The 18,985-nt window shown below is 36.9% G+C and overlaps 1 protein-coding gene across 2 annotated transcripts in view; it reads right to left on the bottom strand.

Annotated features, from left to right (window-relative positions):
- Positions 1-18,985, bottom strand: part of SYNE1 (spectrin repeat containing nuclear envelope protein 1) — a 452,863-nt gene that overhangs the window by 262,271 nt on the left and 171,607 nt on the right. Inside the window, exons 32-40 of one of the 2 annotated variants that reach the window (XM_087425127.1) lie at positions 18,453-18,613; positions 16,344-16,494; positions 12,978-13,205; positions 12,229-12,327; positions 10,593-10,780; positions 10,061-10,184; positions 7,714-7,880; positions 5,039-5,192; positions 2,327-2,955 (exon numbers count right to left, since the gene is read on the bottom strand). In XM_087425127.1, the coding sequence (XP_087281253.1) occupies positions 2,327-2,955; positions 5,039-5,192; positions 7,714-7,880; positions 10,061-10,184; positions 10,593-10,780; positions 12,229-12,327; positions 12,978-13,205; positions 16,344-16,494; positions 18,453-18,613 (1,901 nt within the window). Of the gene's footprint in view, positions 1-2,326; positions 2,956-5,038; positions 5,193-7,713; positions 7,881-10,060; positions 10,185-10,592; positions 10,781-12,228; positions 12,328-12,977; positions 13,206-16,343; positions 16,495-18,452; positions 18,614-18,985 lie in introns of those variants that run through there. The other variant, XM_087425124.1, reaches the window with a different exon arrangement.

Genomic DNA, 18,985 nt, shown 5'->3' with positions numbered 1-18,985 from the left:
GCCTAGGGCTGACCTTGTAGGCAAAGTAGGTGAGTATTTATTGAAAGGTCATTGGTAAAAAATCCTTTTGTGCCATGAGGTCCAATTCATGTAAAATAATATTTAAGGATCACAGTTGTTTCATTCAAAATAAAAATAGCTTAACTGAGCTCTACAAAAAACACATATTTTAAAAACTTAAATTACCCTCTTTATTGAGAAGACTACCATGAGAAAAATGATCTTTTTTTGTCCCTAATATATTAATATTTGAGCATTTGAAAAAACTGGTCACATAGAGGCAGCCATTGACTCTTCCATTCTTGCATTTTAGCATAGTGCTGTAGGGTCCGTAAAGAGAGTATACACACATTATCTCCTTTAATTTTCAAAACGAAGTGACTAGGAGCAGGTATTATCACTATCTCCATCTTACAAGAAGAGAGGTGATTTGCTCAAGGTCACACCGTGAAGCACAAGTATGGCTGGGATTTAATACAGCCATCAATTCAATGCACTATTTTCTGTAGCCTCTGTGTGACTTTGGTGAGTTCAGTGTTGTGAGTACTGATACGGCTCTTGAGCCCAACCTGGGCCTTCTTCTCCAGCAATTTTAGTGTCTCCTATCTGGTTGACCTGAGCAGGGCAGAGGACCACGTCGCCCTGCAGCACCAATCCTACTGCTGATGTCCTAGGTGAGTCGTTTGACCCTTTGCCACACTGGCCTCCTCTTTCTGTCTTTACTCTGGAAACTATTTTTTGCTCCTCAAATCTTGTTTCCTTTTGTAAGTTTATTGTTAAACTAATAAGATAGCTTATTGCCCATGAGATGTGTAATCTCAGGAGCCATTGTCATCTAATTAAAGCCTTGGCTTAATGTTTGATGCCAGTTAAAAGGAAGCAAACGGCAATGATCTAGGCAGGGTCAAGATAATCCTTATCAATTATGGACAACTTGGATATAAATGCATTTCAGCCATTTCTTTGTCCCCTGACAAAATGGAAGAGAAAGTCATTCTGAGAACATGAGTAGGGAGAAGGTTCTATTAAGAAGGAAAAATAAGATTGAAAGAATGCTACCATGAAAAAATTACTTTTCAAATTTATGGCAGGAAAATTCCCTCGACCCCTTAGCTTCTTCATTAAACTCACCTGACAAAATCCTGACTTTGCTTAAACCCACTTCTCCACCTTCTCCATACCTCTGAGCAAACAGTTCAAAGTAGTTGGGGAGATCATTTGGCCAACTGATTGGTTTCACTTTAAGTGAATGAATACAAATTTCAAATGGCAGCTTATCACCTTATCAAGCTCCAGAGGCATCATTTCCATTTCCTCTCTACAAGGGAACTATTTCACACCATTTTCTCTCTGCCTGACATCCTGCCACTCACTCTCAACTAATGAGCTTGCTCCACTCTTTCCTGAGGAGCGAGCAGCCACCAGGGAGGGATTCCCTCATCTTTTTACCACCAGAACTACAAATGTACTTGAATCACTCCCTTTCTCCTCTGCCTTCATTCTTATCATAGAAGATGGGTCCCTTCTCTTATCAGTTAAAAGTTGCTTAAAAATAGATAATATTGAAGCCAGGTACCTGAGGGTTACTGTAAATACTCAATAAGAACATGATTATCCTTTGATCTGGCTCCCAACGGGGATGCAGGTGAAAAGAAGTTAATCTTGTTAATTTGCTGTTTTCTTGTTTAACCTGAGAGGTTAAATGACTTAAGGGTCATAAGGATTTATAAAATTGTTTTGCAGAAGAAGGAGAATGGCTTTAAGGAATTTAGGACCATCAGATAACCAGCCCCAGCTGCCACTGGCGCCAAGAAGTCTGGTTGCCCAAGGGCTTATCTAGAGTGAAAGAAACACAGATTTCCCTTTTGTTTCCCCAAAACTCCACCTCCAGAGCCCATTAGCTCTATAAAACCCCCTTGCTTTCTTCTTTTGTTAAGGCCATTTTGAGAGAACCTATCTTCCCGCCTTCTTGTTTTGGACAATTTGCCTAAAGCTTTCTCCACCTCCCAGCACTGGTGTCTCAGTGATTGGCTTATTGCACATCAGGCACACAAATTTGAGATTAAGAGGTTTGGTATCAATATGATCTATGAACTCTCTTGTAAATAAGATCTCAGAGTGGCTTATATATATCCCTTAGAAAAATTCTTAAGGAAACCAAAGAAATTTTACTACTTCTTAAGCATCAAATTAGTCATTACTTTTTTCTTCAAAATATTAAAAAACAAGTTGCTAAATATGGTATTATTCAAGTTTTGCACAAGAGTTAATTCCAGAACAAATAAAAATAAATGAGACAACTGGCTTCAACACAGTTTCCTTTTACCTCTGTTGAAGAGCTTGGCGGGTAAGTTCTTTTAATCGCTCTTTGTCAGTCCTTTCTTCGATATCCTCAATGCTTTTCAGCAACTCCTCCTTCTGATCTTGGAATGCTTTTTTCAGTGCAGCCAGGGCATCTGCCTCACTCTGCTTGGTTCCCAGAAGGTTCTGGATCCTCTCTAATTCGAAACTGAGATGGTCAGCTGTAGCTCTGCAAGAAGTCCTTTGCTCAGAACTTCCACTTTTAAGATGGTATTGGGCTTTGGTGAGAACGCCGTCAAGACTGATGGCAGTAGATTCTAATGTTTTAACATCTTGAATAGCAGCATTCAGGTCCTTTTCTAATAAATCGGACTGCTTCTTATTCATACTGTGAGTTGCTTCTACCGTTTGCCTCAGCTGGTGGAGAACCGCTGACAGAGATGCATGGCTCTGCAGGAATTCAGCCAGCTGGGAAAGGGCAAGCTGCCGTCTTTCCACAACCTGGCTGGCCTCCTCAAACAGCTGGAAGCAGTCCTCTGCCTTGCCTTGGAGGAGGTGGAGGTCCTCGGCTCTACCCAGAGCACCTAGCTTTGCGAGGTGACTCTGCAGACTCTGCAATTCTCCCTTTTTGCTCTCTACTTCTACTGCGTGGTCCTGGAAGGGAAGAGAAAGCAGTTGAATCCACAAATGTACTATGGCTTACGACACAGATATATTCAGGATTTGTGATGTCAAGATGCATTTGAAATGCAACGGATGGTGTAGTATTTAAAGGTCATCCATGATGAATCTTTTAGAAATGTTCTTAAAATTTCCCCTGTTTTGATATCTACATATTTCACATAAAACACAACTCTGATTTGGAACTAATTCATTCCATGGAAAAGAATTTCTTTGTGGATAGAAACAGTTAAAAGAAATTTTATATATATACATACAAATGATTTGGAAAATTTAAAAAAAGTATATATGTACATGTACATATGTCACCACAGGACCAGTTCAAACTGGCCATATTATATCAATAACAGAATGTTAAAGTTATCTTGCAGGGCAGTAAGCCAAAAATACGAGTCATGTAGCTGGAGCATGCACAGAGCAAAAAATTTTGACCTGAAATAACACCCAGAACCAAAGCTTCTCCCCCCACGGAACCAAAAGATGAGGACATGACCGGAACTTGAAAGCTGGACCCTTTTCAGAAGCGAGGGCTCCACTGTAGAGGAAGATCTGGTGTTAAAGCCCTTTTTCATACCTTACTATAAATGGTCTTGTTTAAAGTCCTTTCAATCAAAATCTGTCCTGCCAGCACTTCCTCATTCCAGCCTGCCCTCCCTAATCCCTTAAAATTTCACCCCAAACCTTGTCTCCTGTCTCCTTGCTGGTTGACCTTGCAATAAAGTCTTTTCTTTTCTCAAAAGCTGGTGCCTTAGTATTGGCATCTATGCACATTGGGCAACAGGCCCTTGCTTTGTAATACATATAGTTAAAAGTTATAGTACCTATATGTATAGTTGAAAGAAATTGAAATTTTGGAAGATTTTAAAATACATATTTAATAAAACTAATTCTAACAGAGCTTGTAGGGAAGGAGTGTGGGAAGACATGGACATGAGCCTCTCTTCAGAGGTATTGGGTAAGGCAGATAAAAACCTGCACAAGTTTTAGCTGCCTTCTCTTTAAAGAAATGTAGATTACCTGGGCGAGACTGTTGTATACAAAATTTGAGTAGCTCACAATAAATCATGTTTAAAATCTATCAGAGAACTGCTAACAATCTTAGCATGGTTCCCATTAAGGAGAAATTATCACCCGTCTTAATCTGGACCATAGTGGCCTTAATATTCCCCTCAGCTTGATAACTAAACTTTAGAGGGTTTCTTTGAGCATTTACTTTAGAAAACTTACAAATTCATTCTCCGCCACTTTGAGATATAAATCTTTTTAAAAGCTTCTGGACAGTTTTGGGTTCAAGAATATCTTTCTCAAGGACCTGGGAGCCATCCTTTTGAAACGTAATCATCAAGGAAGATAGCGCCCCTATCTCCCGGTTTCCTTAAAGGGTTGGAGCCTAACTTACATGGGCAACTTGCTCCAAGTCATAAAACTACCTCTGGTCACGAAGGTATGAAAAGGTACTTTTCCTCTGGGTAAAACCAATGAGGAAACCCAGCATAGAGTGAGCACTCAATAAATACTAAATGTTTTATCATTAAATATTGTTATAAGCTTATTATATAGCTTATCACCAACTATCCCAAAACTTGATCCATATCTGATTTAAAAAAATTTTTTTGATCCCATAATAGATATTATGCATAATTTATAAATAAGAAAAATAAATCATAAATTTTAAATAACTTTCAAACTAAATATTAATTCAGAATAACAATATAATTAAAACATTGGAATTCAATATCAGTTTTCAGTATTGGAACAAAACAAACTAGAAAGCTTAAAAGTGAACATTCTCATTACTTCACCCTAGAAATCATTTGTTCTGCTTAAGAAACAGTGTCTTGAGGTGGTTGCCTATTTTATCTGAATTGGTCTTATCTGCTTAATTTATCTGCATAACACATTGCCTGGACCCATATGCTCAATTATTTAAAAATTTACCTATGAATGCAAAGTTAAATTGCTACCAAGTATTTTTTAAAACGTTGCATCCCTTTATAATTCAAGAGCTCCCTTTTATGAATAAATTCTTCTTCAGTCTTAAAAGAATGCACTTTACCTTGTGCCGAGTGAGAGATGCTTGATGGTCCATTATGCTTATCTCAGAAGTAGACTGTAATTCACTGAGAAACAGCTTAATCCAGACAGAAAAGGAAAGCAGCAGTTCATCAAATTGCTGGTGTTCAGCAACCACTGACTGAAGAAAATTAATCCTATGTAGAGAAAGGTGTTAAAGTTAAAATGTCCCATGAATGAACAGAGAGTTTGAAACAGTATATAAAACGTTGACTAACTTAAACTAGTTTTGCTGCCTTAAAACAGGTTGTTGATTGATCAAACTGCTCAGCAACAGAGACAGCACTGCGCATGTGCCAGGTGGGAGCCCATAGCCCCAGGATGACCCTGGAACCAAGAATCTTCAGAAATGTTGCCACCTGAACCCTTTATGAAGTGAGAAGTCCTTCAATAAGGAAAATCTGGCTTCCAGCAGCTTGGATACCATATATGGACTGATTCAAGACTAGCCAATCAGCTTCTGCCCCTAACTCCTCAAACTTCACACCAAACCTTGGATTGGGGAGACAGATTTGAGAGCCTTGCCTCCTATCCCTTTGCTGGTCAACCTCGCAATAAAGCCTTTTCTTTTCTCAAAAGTTGGTGTCATGGTATTGGCTTCTATGGGCATCGGGCAGTGGACCCTTACTTGGTAACAAGTTAATGATATGTTTTTGAAATAAGCTTAACCAAGGGCAAAAGTGATGTTGTCATGCATGGACAAACCAGAGCTCTTGATGTTTTCTACTCCTCGAACCCTGTTTCTCTCACAATTTTCCCTGTGTCAGTTAACGGTACCACCATCCACCCAGATGGGCCTAGGAGTCATTCTTCACCCCTGCATTTCCTTACTACCACATCTGATCTATGCATATCTTGTCAGCACCCCACATGGTATATTCTGACTCTTCTCTCCATTTTCACACCCTGGTCTAAATCTCTTCATCTCTTGCCTGACCTCCAACAGCCTCCTAAACTGGTCTCCTTCCTGCCACCATTGCCTCCCTATAATCTACTCTCCAGATAGCGAGAAATTATTTTAATGTTATCAGAACATTGTCTGCCCAGCTTAAACATGGGGGCAGTTTCCTGTTGCACTTAGGAAGACAAGACACCAAAACTCCTTTCTGTGATCTATAATGTGTTCTATCAACTTCTCTGACCTCATCTGATACGGCACTACCCCACACTGCCGCTGACCCCTCTGCTTCCCCAACATCCCAGCTCATTACCGCCTGACAGCCTTTGCCCCTTTTGCTCCCTCTGCCTGTATGCTCTGCCCCCAACGCACCATGAGTCTGCTTCCTGCACAGCATTCAGATCTTAACCAGATGTCCCCTTAATCAGATGTCATGTCCCCTGAGAGGCTTTGCTTGACCACCCAGTCTAAAGATGCATCACTCTACAGTCTCTGCCATGTTACCCTATTTTGTTGTCTTTATATTACTTACCACCCGGAAGAGTCTTGTTCTTTCATTTGTTTAATTACATGTTTATTCCCCACACCTGTACCCCTCACTCACTGAGAGACAGGACTTTACCTGCCTTGCTTACTACTCTATCTCCAGCAACCTAGAAAGGTGGTGCTGGCATGTGGTCAGGGTCATTCAATGCTTGTGTAATTAATGAATTAGATTGATGAACAATAGGTGATCTGAGGTCAGAATCCAAAACTAGCATTATGAATAATACCTTAATCAAATACTAATATTCAGTACAATGATTCCAAAGTTCAACTTTTTAAACAGTTTCACGTTTTACTCCTTACAAAATATTCTATACATTATCTTTACATGCATACATTATATTTTGAATGCCTTCACACATTTGTGTCATTTTAAAAGCCCTTTATTTTCCCTCTGTGAGAGAGGCAGAGGGAAGATCCTCCTCTATTTTATAGAAAATGACTCATCTTCCAAGAGTTGGCACCAAATCCTTCTGTCAGCCTTTCCTGAACCCATCCAAATGTCCCTTTTTTTGGTTCCCACAATATTTTGTGCTCACCTCTCTCATGAGCTTCCTTATTATCCCCATGCTGATGTGTAAAATACTTGAGTCCAAGTTTTATTTATTTTTGGGGTTCCAGCATTTGTTATTGTGCCTGGTACTCAGCAGGTACTTAATAAACATTTGCCAATTGATTGAATAAATGAATGAATAAACAGTGGAACAAATACAAGCTCCATGAAAGCAGAGAGTGGAACTCTGTTTACTATCACTACCCTTAACACATAGAAGAGTAATACTCTACTCATTTCAGAAACTTAATAAGTATTTGCTGAACCAATGAATTAAAAAAGTGACCAGAAAGGTTAAATACTTTATCCAAGATCACATGGATAAGCAATACAAATTTAAGGGAAAAAAAATGTTTTCTGGCATATCAGAAGGGTATAGATGCCAATTGTTAATCATTTAATTAATTAAAATTTAATCCTTTTTTACCCCATTTAATATATATGTAAGACTCATTGTAAGACTAAAATTTTGAATTGAGGTTCACGAGAAATGTTAATTTTTTGAGCACTTTAATTTCTAAAATGAAAAATAAAGTAGTTTTCTTTCCTTCCATAATTATCCCCTGAAGAGTTGGGTTAAATAAAAGTAAATAATACTAGGTAATTTATATTCCTCACCATTTTAAAAAGTGAACAATATTAGTTTTTTTTTAAACCCAACCTTTTGCTAATTATCTGTGGCAAATCTCTCCATCTCTCATCCAACTGCTCCAAATGTAGTTTCATCATTTTCACATCATCTTTAGAGGCCACTGAGAATAGTGATTCCTTCAATTGCAAAAGGTTGCTGTAGATTGAGGCCTGGGATACAACTTCATTTTGCAGCGCCTGAGAGAAATGGAATATATTATAGGTCTCATCTCAACATGATTGACCGGGAAGGACCACATGACACAGGTGGTTTTTGTCCAAAGGCTTTGCATTCTTGCAAAATGGAGGTCATTGGGACCAGGCTAAAGAGAGTTTTTATTACTTGACTTAGAAATGGATCCACTTAACCTCTAATGCAACATTAAAAATGCTACTGAAACCTGAATTAGCTTTCCAGAGTCTGAGTTACATTAAGTTAGGTAAATTTAGAAGCTGTAGAATTTCTTTCAGGATGAAGAAACTGAGTAGGGGGAGAGAATCAAAGAAAAACTATTGCTGAAGAGAAACAATGTATATCTAACAATAATAGAGTCGCAATTCTAGGTACTGAGGACATAATCTCCCTCTCTGTTTAGAGACTATATTAGGCCAAACTGGGGAACTTAATGCAACAGGATGACTTATTCTTAATCAAGCAATGAATCTCTTAGGTGCTGTGAGTGATGCATAAAAGTTGTGGTTCCAATCTAATAAAAGATAAAATATAAACACTCAAAGAGATAGCTAACAACATAACATGGTATTAAATGGATTGATAGGTGTAGGATGGTGCACAGTGATACCTGTGAAAATGTTTTGTTTCTCCTCCATAGTGAGGTCACATGTGTGATACAAGCAAAATCACTAACGGTACCAGAGGAAGGAGTACACAGCCTATGGATGACAGGAAAGACCACAGAGCAGAATTGGGACTTAGGCTGAGTAGGACAGAGGACACAAGGACAGGAGGTGGGAAATGGACAAGGATTGTTCAGACCACAGTGGGGAGGCCGTGCCCAGATGCAGGAGTCACAGAGGCCTGCAGGCCGCTGTCTGTTCCCTAACTCATATAGCACTTATTTTCCATATAGACTCACGCAGGAATTCAATTTTACATGGCCAGATATGTTTGTGTTATTTTTAAGAAGAGGAGCTGTCATTTCCCCTCTTAGAACACCTCACACAGTATTTACAAGAAGATAAACACCAGATTGTGGACTGAAGATTACCTTTATCCTCAGGGAGGACAGTCACTGGAGGTTTCTGAGCACAGACTCTTCGGGAGATTAATGTAGAACATCAATGTTTAATAAACTGAAAAGGCAGGAGGACCAGGAGTATGGGGAACCCTCAAAGTCAAGGAAGGAGAAAATCTGAAGATGGGGTGATAGGCTCAGATGCTATAGATACTCTCTAATGGAGTTTTTCTTTTTGCTGAGGAAGATCTTCCCTGAGCTAACATCTGTGCCAATCTTCCTCTATTTTGTATTTGGGTCGCCCCCACAGCATGGCCGCTACCGAGTGGTGTAGGTCCATGCCCAGGAACCCAACTCAGGCTGCTGAAGCAAAGCACACCAAACTTAACCACTAGGCCGTGGTGCTGGCCCCTCTGAGTGGAGTTTTTAGAGAAGCAATTATGAAAAGCAAAACCCTAGCTTCCTCTTAAATGTCTTATAAAAGGTGATGGGAGAAAGTTGGGGTATAATTCTGTTATATAATAAATCTCTTTTGAGAAGCAATTTTGCTTTTTGAATTTTCTGGTACAGACAGCATCACTTAAAGCAAGTTATTAATTTCCAGATATAAGTAATTGTCTATAGTTTCAATAATACTTTAAGATTCTTTTAAGTTTAAAAAGTTGGCTTCTTCAAGGATGTAATAAGCTAGTATTCTTTGTCTTTATATCATCTGCATTTGTGCTCATTCATTTTTTTCTGTCTTGCTTGAAAATAATCATTACTGCGACTTCTTTCTACATTGTACTCCTTTTCTCTTAAAAAACTTTTTCATTACCAAAAATTCATGCAAATACAAAAGTAAGAGAATATAGCTATTACCTAGCTTCAAAAAATTATTCACTGATGGTCAACTTTGTCTCATCTATGTTTCTACTCATTCCTCCCTCAACTCTCCTCCCAGATAATTTGTATTCAAATGCCAGGCCTTATATTACAGGATTTTCTAATACATCATGGAAATTGATCATCACGAAGTTCACCATGACTTTCTCCTTCAGGTCACAGATGTTCTTTTATTTAGGATCACAAAACCAAAACAAGAAGTTAAATTGTATGGAGAGAGTTTTGTTCTTGTTTTTCCTTTTATAATGCAACCATAACAAAGAGCGTTTCATTGTCCTCACACTCCCTTGAACTTGCCTGTATTAACTGAAGTTCACTCTCCACTTTGACTCTGTCTGCAGAAATGTCCGTTTCTGGGGAACTGGCTATAGCTTCACACCTCTCTAACCAGGTCAAGAAGGTTGACAGGTCTTTCTCTAGCCTAAAGAAAGCAGAGATAAGAAACAAGTTCATCCAAAATTATCCTACTAGAAAACTAAATCTTTCTGAAGTTGGAGGGTCCAACACTACCCATTACAAATAATACAATGTTGGTTATCTTATTCCTAAATGTGAAGGTACAAAAAACACTCCTTTCCTTTCATGAATGTACTTGCACACGTGTTTATATTTGTTTAATACGCAAAGATACAAATACATCCTCTCCACCCTCAAAGATCTTCATCTCATAATGAAGATCAAGAGTTTCCCATATTAGACAGATGAGTTGACATATCTTACATCCGGGCTGATTATTTCCCATCACTTAAAGAGCAGCTGGTCCAGAATTTCCTATTTAAGAGAGGCTATTGAAACCCATGCACCCAACTCAGGAAGAAAGGCTGCTCACCTCTGCCAGTGGGCCAGCAGGTTCTCCAGCACAGTCTGTCTCTCCTTAGCCCGACTCAGCATCACCTCATATCTCTGCTGCAGGGCCGCAGCCTCCTGGATGGAGAGGCCGCTGTTAGCGACCTTCCGGGCACTGGCTGCGAAAGCTGCCACCGTACTGGTCAGCGATTCCACGGCCTGACAGAGATCCTGACGAGAGGGCAAAAGCAGTGCAATGAAAACAAAGCATCCACAAGACCTACTTTTCCTTTGAGATCCATTCTCACTAAACATTTTCCCTCAGTCATAATAAACAGCAATGGTGCTAAAAAATATCTCTGCTCATGATTTTCAGCAAGACATAGCGAAAGCGAGGAGAAAGTTACTTCACCAATGCAGAAATCAAAAATGAGAATAGACTATTCCTCAAATAAAAATTTGTTGCTGTATGTGTGAGTAATTTCAACCTTCCCTTAACGATTCAAATCATTTGTGAAAAATATTATTCATTTTATGCCAAACATATGAGTATTTTGAAAAACTCTATTCCTAATTTACAAGGGCTACATGTAACATGCTATAATTTACGGGAAGTTATGGCTGAGGTAGCTGATGTTAGGAATCAACAATGATATTAACGATCAGGGTGCCTTAGAATGTGGCAGGTTCTGTGTTAACGTGCATTTCATACATCAATTCATTTAATCTTCTTAAGACCTCTAAAAGGTATGTTCTTTCATTATTCCCATTTAACAGATCAACAAACCAAGGCAGAGAAAAATAACTTGCTTTGAGAAATCTAAATATTAGAAAAAAATAGAATATTACCCTCTCTGGTACTCAATTATTAACTTAGTTGTCTATTAAAATAATTCCACCACATTCAATTTTCCTCATTTTAGGAGTACTTTTTAAAAATTACATAAGTAACACAAAAATGCATTCTTATTATAAATAGTCACACAATATAAATGCCACCCCCATTTCAGATGTGTCTTCGTCAATTGCTTGCTTTCTGTCACTGCAGCCCCTCCCTCTGCATATATGTATATACATGCAGGCACATGTAATAGGACTAACATATATGTTTATGTTTATTAATTAACACACGGTTCTTTTTGGTATTTCTTTGTGCATGATTCTACCCCTTTGTTCCTTCTCCTAAATTCTACCTGAGGCATCTGTTTCTTACTTTGGGAAACACCTCCCAGTGGTCACCAGCTCAGGGACCAGACGAAAAAAGCCAGTCATTGGAAAAAGGTCCGTGATACCATATTCTTTGCACATCTGAGTGTAGTGGATTAAAATCTGAAATGTGCCACACACGTATGTTTTTTTTCTGCACATAAGATTTTTCATAATACTGGCAAGAGGTAACAGGGTTTATTAAAGCTATAATCTGAAAAAGTTACACTCTCTAATTAAGACAGAGAAATACATTTTAGATGAATACTCCTTTAATATACATTTTTCATGAAATCTAATTTGCATACTCCTGTTTCTTATTATATAAAGTGAATACGTTTGATCTATATCATTCCTCAAGTAATATAAAAATCTTTTCAATTTTAACTCATAAAAATATGTACTGTTTTCAAGCAGGAATTATCAAATTTCTGATTTGATAAATAAGCAGAAATGTTGAAGCATACTCTTACCATATGTTCTTGGAGAACTCTGTATGTTTCTGTAGCTGAAGAACATATTTTAATTGGATCAGCAAGTTTATCTTCAAATTCAGACACAGACTGCTGGATCTAAAACATTGGTGAAATATAAAAATAATTGTTGGAAAATATACATTAAGGCAGAAAAGTTATTGAGGAAGCAGAATGCCTACCTTTTTTGGATAACTTTCAATGTGATGTTAAAATATATTTTTTTAAAAAAATCTAAAATCAATGTCTCCCATCATTTAAAATGAATATAATTAAGCTTTAATGCCTTTCTGAACACAATGTATGATGATTTTTTTTTTTTTTGGTGAGGAAGATTAGCCCTGAGCTAACATCTGTTGCCGATCCTCCTCTTTGTGCTGAGGAAGATTGGCCCTGAGCTAAAATCTGCGCCCATCTTCCTCTATTTCATGTGGGACGGCTGCCACAGCATGGCTTGATGAGCGATGTGTAGGTCCGCGCCTGGGATCCAAACCTGCAAACCCCAGACCACCGAAGCAGAGGACGTGAACTTAACCACTACACCAAAGGGCCAGACCCTATAACAACATTTTTATATTCCCTTAAAAAAGGTACCATATAAATAATTATGAACTTAGTCATCATTGACAACTTGGTAAATGATTGGCAAATTTTACTTTTATTTATTCCATTATTTCTGAACTATTTATCGTACTTTGCTATAAAGGAAATGAAACAGGTAAGTTTAACATGCATGGACCAATTCTCACCTTTCTAAGATTCTCTTCAAATTTTTGCTGCTGAGATAAATGTCCCAGGATTGTTCCTTCCAGACACTGTGCGTGTTCTCGAAGTTCTTCCCAGTACCTTCTTATTTGTGTTAGCTTGGCTTTGATTCGAGCAGATTCCCCAGTGGTAATAAATTGGGCAAAAGAGTGAGCTTCTTCTTCTAGTTCTGTAATGCTGCTGATCTTACTCTCTATATCCTGAATTATGACCTAATATTTAAAACAAGAAAAATGACAATGTAGGCTGAGCAAGCTTGCCTTCCTAAAATGATACAATTATCTGCAGAGAGAGAAAATCAGAATTTTCCTTAACTGACATTTCAACATACTTGGACCATTAGAGAATAGCTAAGAACAAACATGTATTTCCTGACCTCGTTTGGGGAGAATAGATATGCAGGCAACATCTAAAAAATACAAACGAATAGTGGCCGTGCTCAGTGGAAAGAGAATAGAGAAATAGCTACTCCTGCTTGCAGGGAAGTAAACAGGGAGAGGTCCTTGGAACTCTTGCAGCATCTCTGAAGGTACAGAGAATTCTCTGCTTATCTTTTGAATGAAGTGTTTTAACCAACTGATCTGGGCAGCAGTGTGTTCCAATAACTCATAGGAATGCTAATATTGACATTCATTTAACTTTCCCAAAATGTAGCTGAGTATTTCATATTTTAACAAACTAAAAGCTTTTCTGATTCCACTTCTAGCTAAACCTAGTCTTTTCAAATTGATCACCTATTCTTTATGCCAGTGGTTTCCAAATTTGGAATACTTTAAGATCACCTGGCCCCCATCTGCAGGGACTCAGCCTTAGCAGGTCTAAGGTAGGCCAAGACTTTGCATCTCTAACCACTTCTAACAATTAACACATGAAGCCACTGCTGCTGATCCCGGGCTCCACTCTGTGAAATGCTGCTTTACAGTCATTAGCTGTGGACTCTGCAGTAAAGAGTCTACATGCTATAATATCCATCTGGGGAAGGAGGATATTTTATACACTAGCCAACAAGTGAGAAGTGCTGAAAGCCACTAGGGATGTGTGTGTGTGTGTGTGTTTGTGTGTCTCTGTGTGTGTGCGGCATAAACATAGAGGCTTATTTATGTATAAGAGAATAAAATTATTTCTCAGAGAAAAAGAGCCAAATCATTCAATCGAAATAAAGCCAAAAATTCAGATAAGTCTCAGTTTCAAATAATTTATACGAAAAATACTCTTACCCCAGGAAAAAAATAAATGTGTGACTTCTGTCTAGATGAGACAACATAGTCAGAAATAACTTCTGTCTCAATGAGACCGTCAGAAATAACTTACATCAGTTAGTGCTGGTTATGTATCATTTATTTTTATTTTTCATATGCATGACTACATGGTATATCTGATAGATATTTGTTGTTTGAGCATTAATACAATCTTTCTGCATTTTGCTGTTTTTTTAAGATGGTATTTTTTAGAAAAATTACTCATAAATTCAACAAATATATATTGAGTGTCTCCTATGTGCCAGTAATTGTTCTACATGCCATAGCATCTCAGTGGAACAATCTTAGTTAAGATCAGAGCTCTTAGTTCTTAGATTAATACATGTTAGCAATAAATTCATAAATGCAAACTATATAATCTTATTGTTGGATTTTGGCAAAAATTTTTCTAATCCAAGAAGAGAAGGTGGAAAATGAACCCAGTATACGTTCTTATCATTTGTAAATTATCAATTAGGAATAAGAAATCAGTCAATTTGGAATAGCATGGAATAAAAAACAAAAATGGGCTTAGAGATAAAGATCTTTGCAACAATGCAAATGCTTTATTAATTTTAATCCTAAGGTTGTTTTAAAGTGAAAACGCTATGATAGGTGTTACTGTATTTTTAATATTTCCTTTAACGTAGTCTTCTGTTTGGAAATAGAACATAAACTTATCAGCCCCAATTCCATTGTACAATCTATTCCACTCCATCTTTGCTTATTTCTAGCAAATACATCTTTCCTGCTATTCATATTCATTTAATACATTTTTAGATAGTTTTCAAAATGTTACATTAGAATACTAAAATCTGTTTCTAGTCTGATGGCATGAAAATCCACAACTGAATGCTACTGTGTAATCATTTTGTTTTGCAAAGAGTAACAATGTGATGACATTTGATCACTGATATATTTCAGAAGTCCTGCAATTAAGGTTTAAATAACAGTAAAATGAATTATAGAAAAGATAAGTTAAAAAGTGTATGTCAAACATTTTTGAAAGGAACTTTTTCAGACAAAACTATTTAAATATGCTGTTCTTTGTTTTCTTAGAATTTATTGAAAATGATTAAATGACAGCTTTTAAAAACAGTTTTAAAGATTAAACATATTTCGTGAATATTCTTTAATGGCTTGACATCTACTTTTTCCTAGTATATCACACGAGACATAAGCAGGCTGCATATACCAGACTCCATGTATCCTTGATTGCAAAAGATGTGTGATAGACCAGGATACTCTGCACAGCATGTCATCTCAGCTTAGCAACATCGCACCCTCCCACTGCGCACATGGTAATGACTTGTTCTGAATTACAATGCGAAATGTTCCCTCACCTTGGTATTTATTTTACTATATTTAATCGAATGAAATGGCGGAGGGTTTTCCCATTCCAAAAAAATGAGCTGAGATCGAAAAAGAAGTTGCATTTTGCAAATGTGTTGTATAAAAATTATATAAAAGAAAGAGATCTGAACACTCAGAACTCATTTCATTCAGCCCATTTTTTCTTAAACGATTTGAATGAAGTGGATGATGATAGTCTATGCACATGGTTATTTTGGAGCTGGGAGAGCTGAAGTATCAGAGCATCTCAGTCCATGCCCCCAAGGTCATCATGAAAGAAAGCTCTAGAGCAATGGGGTCTGATTGCTTCACCTAAAGACAGTAACTTCTCCTCCTTGTGGCTTGCGAGGGTAAATACTACTAATACTTGGGCTAGATATTTAGAATAGTTCTTATAAAGTATAGCTGTAGATGATGAATATATTTCATGTTATATAAATGAATCAACAGAGCACTCCAATGGGGTTAATTCAAAATCAAGGAAAAGAATAATGTAACCATAAAAACATTTTAATGATATTGCACACAATATTGATTTTGAATGCATAAGTCAGACAATATTAATACATAATTCCATCTATAAACTGTTGCCCAGTATCAGTCAAGACCTCTCAGCTCAGCATTTTGTGAGGATTTAATTTTAATAGTCACATAGCAAAGAAAGATTTGTCCTGGGGCCAAATGGCATTTGATGAAATGTAAGAAGGGAGTTCTTAAAAGCTAGACATGGATTATAAATGTAACGTGTGAGCAGGTCACCTTAATTTGGCTGTTTTGCATGTCCATGGCAGATGATGAAGTTTCCAAAGCATTGAGTTCTTTTTCTTTCTCAGTAATCCAGACGGACAGGCTCTCAAAATTATTGCCAAAATGATCCCACTTGTTTTTCACCATTTCCATGGTTTTAATACTAAAATTAACCAAATTAAGTAAATAAAATGCAGTATTTTAATTGAGAACAACAATACATTTTCCTTTAAATCACCAGGTGTAAAGATAGTGAAGACATTTGTGACCATGTTGAAGTTGAAACTATTTGAAAAGGAAAAAAATGCGCATTTGATCTGAGTAGTCAGTCAGGCCTCAAGTCTTTCTATCTCCTCTGAGATTGGACATTTAACGAGGTAGCATCTATGCTATGTTATAAATGGAATTGTGCTTCAAATAAAATATTGCTGGGTCCAAATGGGTTTGAATCCATATACAATTAAGTTAAACTCTATTTTAGTCAACTGCCCGCATAGATTATAGGGCACACAGTTTTTTTGCCGTCTACTTTTGTGGTCATGTTCCTCTTGTTCTTAGAGGAGAGGTACTGCAATGATGCTTTATATTCAAAGATCTTTATAAAATGCATCTTGATGAATCAATATAGATCTTGTAATCTGAACCCCACTTGCCATGCAAGAACTGTATGTATCATTAGAGCTAAGCCCGCAATCCACAGTCTATAACCATTTCCACTATTCTTAGATGTTACTACAGTCTTGGTTCCAAAAGACTTCTATGAATTCTTGTACATGAGCACCCTAACTGCTTTTAGACGACTTGGGCTTTATTTGTAATAAATCTAGTGAAGAAATTTCAAGTACAGATTCCCAGTTTGTATTAGATAAGAGTACATAATCATGTAATTATGGCTTTCAGTTTAGAAAAAGACTAAGAAACAGTATATCATTGAACTGATAAGTCCTTGGGTTAGGAAAAAAAAAAGTGAATTTCCCTGTTTACCAAAAGGCACTTGAAGACGTCAAGAAAAATACAATGGCATCATTGATTGCCAAATTAAGTAATATTGCAGTCTCAAATATATACCCTGGATGTGCCTAATGCTTTCATTAGTAAGGTAATGCAAGCTATGTTATATTGCAAGTTTTTAAAAGAAATAAAGATTCAAATGGATATTCCTAGTAAAAGTAGCTTCCTTTCTAATAAACTCTGAGTTTTACTATTTCCATACCTTGATGGATAATATTCAATATAAAGTTCTCAAAGTTTTAAGTCATAATTTGCTTTAAATAAATTATTTAACAAATTTTAAAGTTTAGGCAAATGTACAATGTTAATTTCAAGGTGTTCATAGTATTAAAAACAAATTTTACATTTTAAAATCCATCTTAGAAATTATGTCCTATATCTTAAGAACAACATGTGTCAGTGATTTGCCACTAAATAACCTTTGATATAGAAGTGTTCAGCCATATATTATTTTGAGGAATATTGGCCATATTCTCATGTTTTTCCCTTCCAAATTTTTTTGTGTGTATATTTTGTACATAACAGGATACCATAGGCCAAACTATTCTTTCTTTCTAGATAAGCAAACATTAAATGTTTAAAAATAAAATGGATTTTTGAAGCTGATTTTTGGAAATAGTATATCAATCAGTGACAATCTGAATATTGAAGCACTATAAACAAGCTCTCTGAGCTTCTTGGAGTTGGAGAAACTTGGCCTATGCCTTATATAGTTAGACCTAGAGTCTATATAACCAAAATATCTCCCCTTCTCTCTAATCGGTGACAGCAGAATAATACAGTAAAAAAAAATTATTTTAAACATTGGTTCTTTTTTGAGATTCCCTCTCCAATGTATGAAGGCCACAGAATTTAATAGATATGGCTTTCTCATGAACAGAATCCATTTACAACGCAAAAACCACATCCCTTATATTTTTCTGCTCTGTTATAGATGTTGGTTTCTGTATTGGTGATACTTTCTTCTGAATTGTGGGTTGCTTCCACAAAACATGCTGAAATACACAGACACTTTGAGATTTTAAAAGAATGTTTTCGATACAATATACAGGAAAGACTGTGTGAAACTTTATCTCAGAGAAGAAAGTTTAGGACTTGTCAAGCACATACTCTTCTTCAAGTGTGCCTTCTAATTTTTTGACTTGCTCTCTGATTGACTTGGCCTGCTGTTGAAGCTGCTCCTTATTCTTGGGCCCAAGTGGTATCTCTGAAGCTTCTTTCACAAGATTCTCAGCCTGGACTGCAATACCTTCTGTGCGTTTAGAAAACTCCTAGAAAAAGATATTATAAATGTTAAGAAGGCATCTTCTGTTCAACTCTGGCCTCCAACAAATTACATATACTGCAGAATCTCCCCCAGAATAGATGGATGGATGAATAGACAGATTCAAACATGTATGAATATTGGCACATGATATTCTTAGCAATGAAAGAGATTTATTTTCCTCATGACCAAAATAGACACTTTGCTAAATTATTTTCATTTTATATACACAACCAGACCTTCAGAGTTGGATAACTACCTTCATAATTATCAAACAACTCTCACAAAAATGTTTTCTCCTAAGTCTCTTCAATAAATGGTGTTGGGAAAACTGGACAGCCACATGCAAAAGAATGAAAGTGGACCATGTGCTATCGCC

The sequence above is a fragment of the Ceratotherium simum genome, chromosome 38, assembly GCF_057802395.1.
Source record: "Ceratotherium simum simum isolate JZ-2026a chromosome 38, ASM5780239v1, whole genome shotgun sequence".
In the NCBI taxonomy this organism is placed as follows: Eukaryota; Metazoa; Chordata; class Mammalia; order Perissodactyla; family Rhinocerotidae; genus Ceratotherium; species Ceratotherium simum.
This window is presented reverse-complemented; position numbering and strand designations above follow the sequence as displayed.